Raw genomic sequence first — 6,977 nt, 5'->3', positions numbered from 1 at the left:
ACTGACTGAAGGCGTCCGTGGCGACCGCGACCTCGGGAGAGGGGGGAAGGGGCAGGAGGGGGAGGGGGGAAAAGACGAACCACGGGCGAGTGAAGCTGCTGCCAAGGAAAGAGTGGGTGGGGGGGGGCTGAACCGCCATGCACAGATGTGGGGGGGGTGGGAGGGCCCTGGCCACCTTGAAACAAAACAACTATGCGGACCGCGTGGAGATTAAAGAGTCTGAAGGAGGGGCTTGAGGGGGATTTGCGTTTGGTCATGATGACCTGCTACCCTGGTGGGAGGTACCTGGGTGCCATTTTTTCCGTACGATGCTGTACGATTCTGAGTGCCGCCGTCTCCTGAAACCTCCTCTCGCCCCGTGAGCAGCCCGGTCACCTCCTCCCCTCCCCCCGGGTGTACGGCCCCCCTGGGTCGTACAGGGTTTGTCCCCGCATCAGAACCGCACCGTACCGCCTTTGCGGCACCAGTGGGCTTGGGCCCTCGCTCGGGACTTCCCGCATCTGCAGGTGCGTGTGTGTATATGTGTGTGTATGTGTGTATGTGTATGTATGTGTGCATGTATGTGTGTATGTATGTGTGTATGTATCTGTGTATGTGTGTATGTATGTGTGTATGGGGGGCCGCGGAGCGCACCGCTGTGCGGGTGGGCAGCACGGGATGCCCGTTCTTGTGAGTTTTGCGTTTGTGTTTTGTGGATGTATTTTAATGATCTGAGTGTCTGTGTCACACACATACACACACACGTGCGCATGTGTGTATGTGTGTATATCTAGTGCTGCTACTGCTAGTGTTGCTAGTGCTAGTGCTAGCGCTGCTAATGGCTTGCGAAGCGAAGGGGAGGGCGGCCGGAGGGCCCGGGAGTGGGCAGGGACTACTCGATCCTGTACGACATGTGCGGCGTGTCGTCCAGCATACGTTACTTATGACTGTCTGTTTGTATGTCGGTGTACTGACGTGTACTGCTATCGCTTTACCCGTTGTGTTGGTGTTGGTGTTTGGGTATCCTTCACCACCTTCCTTTTCCGCACCCAGTTCTCCCTCAACGGGGGAGTGTTGAACTGCCACGAGGCGCGGTCCGCCATCCTGACGGCACATCCGTCGGTGCCGTACACTCGGCCCGTCCTGCCGCCGTCGGATCCCCGCGCCGCCGCCGTTGCGGTTTGCGGCGGCAACGACAGTAGCAGCAGCAGCAGCGGCGGCGGCGGCGGCGGTTGTGCCGAAGACCGGAGGTTTCAGGGTTTGTCGGTTGGCGGCAACGGTGGCGGCATTGTGGGTGTCATGATTGGCCGCGGCGCGTACAATGACCCATGGGGCTGCCTAGCAGACGCCGACCGTGCAGTGTACGGCGAGCCGTACAACCCGGCACCATCGCGACGCTGGGTCATCGAACGATATCGGGAATACGCGGAGTCAATGGTCGGCAGGTACGTCAGTTGTTTCGGTTGGTCGTTTCGACGGTTGTCGGTTTCCAGTTCTCCGTTTGTCGGTTATTAACGGGGCTCGGGGAGCAGGGGGGAACAGGGGGGAACAGGGGGCGAGGACGAAAGCAGCTGCTTGAGGGAAATGCGCCGCGTGCCTCTCGGGCTTCAGGGTTAGGACTTAGTGTTTGCTTACCCACTCACCCACGCGCTCACACACTCGCTCACGCAACCCGCTCTTTTCAATTCCATCCCCACATGCCCCGCACCCTCATCTCGGCCGACCCGTTGATTTGCCCTAGACAGCGCACGAATCGGCAACACACACAGACACACACACACACACACACAGACACACACACACAAACTCCCGAACCAGCTAGTCGCAACATGAGGCCCCCGTCGCCCTCGTCGGCAGCTCTGGACGCGGGGGAACGTTTTTGACTCCTGATTTGGATTCACTTGAACTCACCCCCAACAGTACGGTCCTGTACTGTTCCATTCCGGGACTTGGACTTGGACTTGGGCTTCCAAAACTACCAACTACCAACCACCAACCAACTTTTTTAGGTTCCCGCTGCACGCGGCCCTTGGCAGACATCCCTGCTCTTTTGCACATTACGGTTTGACCTATTCCACGCAGCAGCAGCAGCACCACTACCAGCAGCAGCAGCAGCAGCACCACTACCATTATCATCGCCACCATCGCAAATGTCAATACATACATACATACATGCATGCAGGTGGGCTATCAAGCCCGACGGCCACGCCGACCCGTCCATCCGCACCCTCATGCGACCCCTGCTCAACCTCTTCCACGGGGAACCCGGGTGCAAGCGCTGGAAGAACGAAGTGGACGAACTGCTGAGAGCGGCACCCAGCAGCTTCGGTGGGTACCTCTACCCCGCCAACTAACCCCGCCAACTAACAAACCAACTAACAAACCAACCTTCACTGCTTACAGTTCCACCTCGTCCTAGCAGCACACCACCGCGCAGGAAAATGGTCTGGGGTTGTGCTCCTATCCATCCTGATCCTCGCTCCCTTTTCCCGTACATTCACTCGTACATTCACTCGTACATTCACTCGTACATTCGCTCGTGTAGGCACGTGCATGAAACCCCCTGTCGCCAACCTGTTACTGTAACGCTTACTTACACATGTCTTCAGTTTATCACACGGATGACGTACGGATGGACAGACAGATAGACAGACAGACAGACATACCTGCCCCCGCAAAATGCCTTAGACCACCCACCCCTGGACCCCGGGGCGGATCTCGCAGGGGAGGTCCTGGATCGGTCCCTGCACCTCATCCCGGACCACGTGTTGGATGCAGCCCCCAGGGCGCCAGACCTGGCCGCCCTGCCGCCCTTCCCGCTGGACCCGCTGCTGCCCACACCGGCAAGTAGAGCGGGCCAGAACCAGGCGCCGCCGGGCAGCAAGAAGCCGTCACAAAGCGCCGCCGACGGCGCCGCTGCCGCGACGGCGACGTCGTGCAGCTGTGGTACGGCACCGGAAGCAGACGAAGCTGATGAGGTGGATGGTGCGGATGTCGCCGTGGTCGTTTGTGGTGATGGTGGTGGAGAAGCCACTGCGGGTGGTGACGTGCAGCAACAGCATAGGGGATCGGGATTGGCGGCGGCGGTGGCGGCGGCGGCGGCGGCGTGTTGCGAGACCGCACCTCCGGCGGTCGCCAGGGCCCCGGCTGAGGAGCCGGCGGAAGGAGCTGGGCAACGTGCCACCGCAGTGCGAACCAGCGAAGAAGATCTTAGGGCAGCGACCCGTGGGTCGTTGCAAGCGGGCGGGGAGGAGACGGCAGCTGTGGAGGGGGTGTCACCTGCCGGGGAAAGAGGCGGCGCGGGAGTAGGTGCGGTGGTGAGGATGGGGGACGCGGCATCCGGGCGGCCGGCGTTGACGCTGGCGGCGGCGGCGGCGGATGCGGCGGCTCCAGCGAACGGTCTGGGGGTCGGCAGTGACAGGGGGCGGCAGGGGAAGGGACAGGCGCAACGGCCGCGGCATGGCGGCTGCGTTGTGTGTTAGGCGGCTTAGATGTGTGTTGCGACGTCTAGAGGGGGGCCCTCTGGCGTTGCCAGTAGAGGCTGCTGATCGATTGGTACACGCAAGCCAATAACATGTACGATCTATAGGCTTAGTTTGCCTGCCTGGTCGTGAGGTGAGGTGAGGAGGTGGTTTTTAGGTGGGTTGGGAGCGTAGGTAGTGGAGGGGCGTCTGGTGATGAAGCTGAGGGCGGCACGGAGTATGTACGGAGGAATGTACGATGGGTGTGGGGGCCTTGTGCGCGCGGGGAGGCGTGCGCGTTGGGGTTTTTTTGAAGGGCGGTCGAGAACGGACTGCACAAGGAGGTGAGTGCGAGAGAAAGTGCGAGGGAGGGAGGGAGGGAGAATGACGACGACTGCAAACTGGGCGTTTCAGCACATATGTACATATGCCAGGTGTCCACGACGTCCTGCGTGTCGTCTGTGTTGCCCCAACGTCTACTGTGGAATGTGACTTTTTGTTGTGTTCTGGGTAGTGACCAAGAAATCCGATTTGGGGTTTGGCGCTTGGGTTCGGCGATTGGGGTTAATAGCGCTTTTTTTGGCAGTTACCAGTTACCGGTTACCAGTTACCGGTGCACCTGAATGTGGTGCCCCAAGATAACCAGGATGTTCGGTATGCAGCAGGGCGGGAGGGGGAGAGAGAGAGAGAGAGGGAGAGAGAGATGCAAGTCGTTTCCTCACCCTTTTCCGCTTCTTGCGTGTATATAAAGACGCGAAGAGAGAGGTCCCCCCATGCACAGCGCAACAGCTGGAGAGCAGTGGAGGCTTGTGCGTCGTGTGTGTGTGTGTGTGTGTGTGTGTGCGCGCGCGCGTGTGTGTATGTGTGTATGTATGTGTGTGTGTGCAATAAGGTATCACTTCACACGATCCGAGGTCATAGTACCGCTGACGGCCCATGCGGATCACGGCCAATTCGAAATTCAAGCCTACAAGGTTTTAGTTTTCGGTTTTCTCTTTGGTGCCAACACCTTAAGGGCGCCAAAATGAAAATTGAAGATTCGGCTTCCAAACACGACATACCCGGGTGGCACACCTTGAAATATCCGTTACTAGACTTACTACACGAAAATTCGCAGGACAGTAAATTCGAATGCATCGTGCACGCCTTTAAAACGCCAAGAGTACGAAGGTGCCCCTCGAGAGGAGCCCCTCGAGAGAGGAACAGGAAAGGATAGGGAGCACCAGCGAATGAAATGTAGATCGTCGCGGAAAGGCCTTGATACATAAGACCCTGACCATGCCATGAGGCATAAGGCCACCAGAACGCCAGAACAGCGCCAACAGGGAAAGACGTGCGCAGTGCGTTGGCATTGACAAGCACAAGTGTAAAACAACACACCCCTTAGCAGGCGCGGCGTGAAAACACACGCGAGCACAGAGTAGTAGTACACATGATTGGCCTGTCACGACAAGTACCGTCTTTTTTCCAACAGCACAAATAGCTAATACATAATAATGCATTTGGCTGAATTCTTCACCAAGGTTTTGCAGATACAGGCCCGGTCAGATACTTGTAACCTTCACACGTATACTCACACACACACGCAGGCGTATGCTATTCGCTCTTTGACTTTTTTGCGTGTAAAAAGAGCTGTTTTCATCTTTTCATCGCCTCTCTTTTTTTCCCTCCCCCTCTCATACCCAGAAAGTAGTAACGTAGCGAACCTCAACTTTGAACTGGGCAGTCCGAAAAGGAAGGCAGTGAGTTGACATGCTCTGCGGTGGCATGGGTTTGTTCCAGCCCAGACGAAACACACGGTCGGTCAAGGGCAGAAGACCTCTCTTCTCCCCCCCCCAAAAAAGCTGGAAAGGTTTGTGACGGCCCAGATAAGTCATGATGCGCGAACACAAAGACGCTCCCGGGGAGAGGAGACGCCGTCAACGCGATGAAAACGGTGCTGCTGCTTTCGTGTGCCGTACTACAGGCGAAAGATTCACAGACTCACCGGACGACAAAGTATTAACCCAAATGTCTGTACCGCGAAAGGTAAAGACATCCAAAATTACTGTTGTTGTAAAAGAAAGGAAAAATATCGAGACACATGCGCTCAGAGCAAAAAGGGCCTGCGCGCCCTTCTTACTGACAACAAGAACAACAAGGGCACACACGCTAAGACGCGGGATGACAAGAAGAGGCGTAAAAAGGCCACATCAATTCGCTCTCTTCAAAGAAGTAGGTGGTAGATCACGACCACCAGGATACCCATCGCTGCTGGACATTCGCCCGTCACGTGCTCGCTTTCCATTTCGTCGTACTATTGCCGTACAGCTCTTAGCTCCTATCCTAGCGGCGGCGTCAACCTTGCAAAGCTCCCCGGGCCGAGTGTGGTGTGGTGAGCTATACGCTACACGCCAGGTCACCTACCCGGGATCAGGTATCACCTATTTCGCCGGGTAACCGGAAGGGCCCTTCCCCCCTTCCCCTCTTTGGGCCCCTACGCCTTGCTCGCCAGTTTCCTTTCCACAGAGACACACGCAGGCACAGACACACAGACAGACACACATACAGCGCGAGGACTCCCACCCCTTCCACCGCATCGTCTACGACCGCGGCTTTTACTCTTTCATACACAGCGCAGCCACTTCCTTCGCCACGCAAATTAAACGTGAGGGGTAAGACCCCGGCACGCAGTAGTAGCTTATTGAACCCAGGGAGCCCAGGCAGGGTGGGGGTGGAGCGCTGTTCCGCGTCGCCAGTCGCGGCCGTCTCGTGTCGGTCGTGTGACGCCTCGTCGTGTAACGTCTCGTCATGTAACGCCTCGTCGTGTAACGCCTCGTCGTGTAACGCCTCGTCGTGTAACGCCTCGTCGTGTCACTTTGGCGGGAAAACATATCCACGTGCTTCGGTCGGCATGCTCCGCACAAAGAAGGATGGAAAGAACGGAAGCCGCGACTTACTGCAAGCACACGCACATGCACACACACACACGCACACACACGCATGCATGCTAAAACGCCCCTATATACACTGCGTGAGTGCACCATCTGTGGCCAGGTATCACCCCGGCCACATCCACAGCGAGAGCAGGGTAGGACATATCATAGAGTCTGGTCTGGGCGGTCCACCCACCATATCACCTCAAGGCTCCCGCTAGGGCACTGCGGTTAGTTATTCCTGTTACCGTTGGCACAACCGCTACCCACAACCGTATCACCCACCCTCTTAGAAGCCGTATGCCACAGTCAGCCTTCAACCACCATCACCCCCACATCGCCCACCTACAGATCACCACCGCCAGCACGCTTACATCATTGCCACGGCACTGGCCCCCATGACTTCAGTCCTTTTCTTCGACTTGACGTCCGCGAAATGGATTAGATTTCACCCTGGCGCCTCTCCCCCTCCCCATGCCGACATCTCCTCAGTGCCACAGTGCTTCCTATCTACCTTTCTTTCTTTCTTTTCCCAAACCACCTCTCCGGCAATCGAACATAACGTCGTTTGCGGGCTTATGCCCCCGGTTGAGAAGGTCCGCTCCTCCTCCTCCTCCTCCTC

At 57.4% G+C, this 6,977-nt stretch overlaps 1 protein-coding gene across 1 annotated transcript in view; it reads left to right on the top strand.

Annotated features, from left to right (window-relative positions):
* VOLCADRAFT_43118 (uncharacterized protein) overlaps positions 1 to 2,285 on the top strand; it is a gene marked incomplete at both ends in the record, with an annotated part of 3,644 nt that extends 1,359 nt beyond the window's left edge. The window contains 5 exons of the mRNA XM_002955536.1: positions 238 to 325; positions 364 to 506; positions 1,033 to 1,073; positions 1,230 to 1,428; positions 2,175 to 2,285. Coding sequence (XP_002955582.1) covers positions 238 to 325; positions 364 to 506; positions 1,033 to 1,073; positions 1,230 to 1,428; positions 2,175 to 2,285 — 582 coding nt within the window. The remainder of the gene's footprint in view (positions 1 to 237; positions 326 to 363; positions 507 to 1,032; positions 1,074 to 1,229; positions 1,429 to 2,174) is intronic.
* Between the last annotated feature and the right edge of the window lie 4,692 nt (positions 2,286 to 6,977).

Source organism: Volvox carteri (genome assembly GCF_000143455.1).
Source record: "Volvox carteri f. nagariensis unplaced genomic scaffold VOLCAscaffold_52, whole genome shotgun sequence".
Lineage (NCBI taxonomy): Eukaryota > Viridiplantae > Chlorophyta > Chlorophyceae > Chlamydomonadales > Volvocaceae > Volvox > Volvox carteri.
Note: the sequence above shows the minus strand (reverse complement) of the source record. Positions and strands in the feature narration are given on the sequence as shown.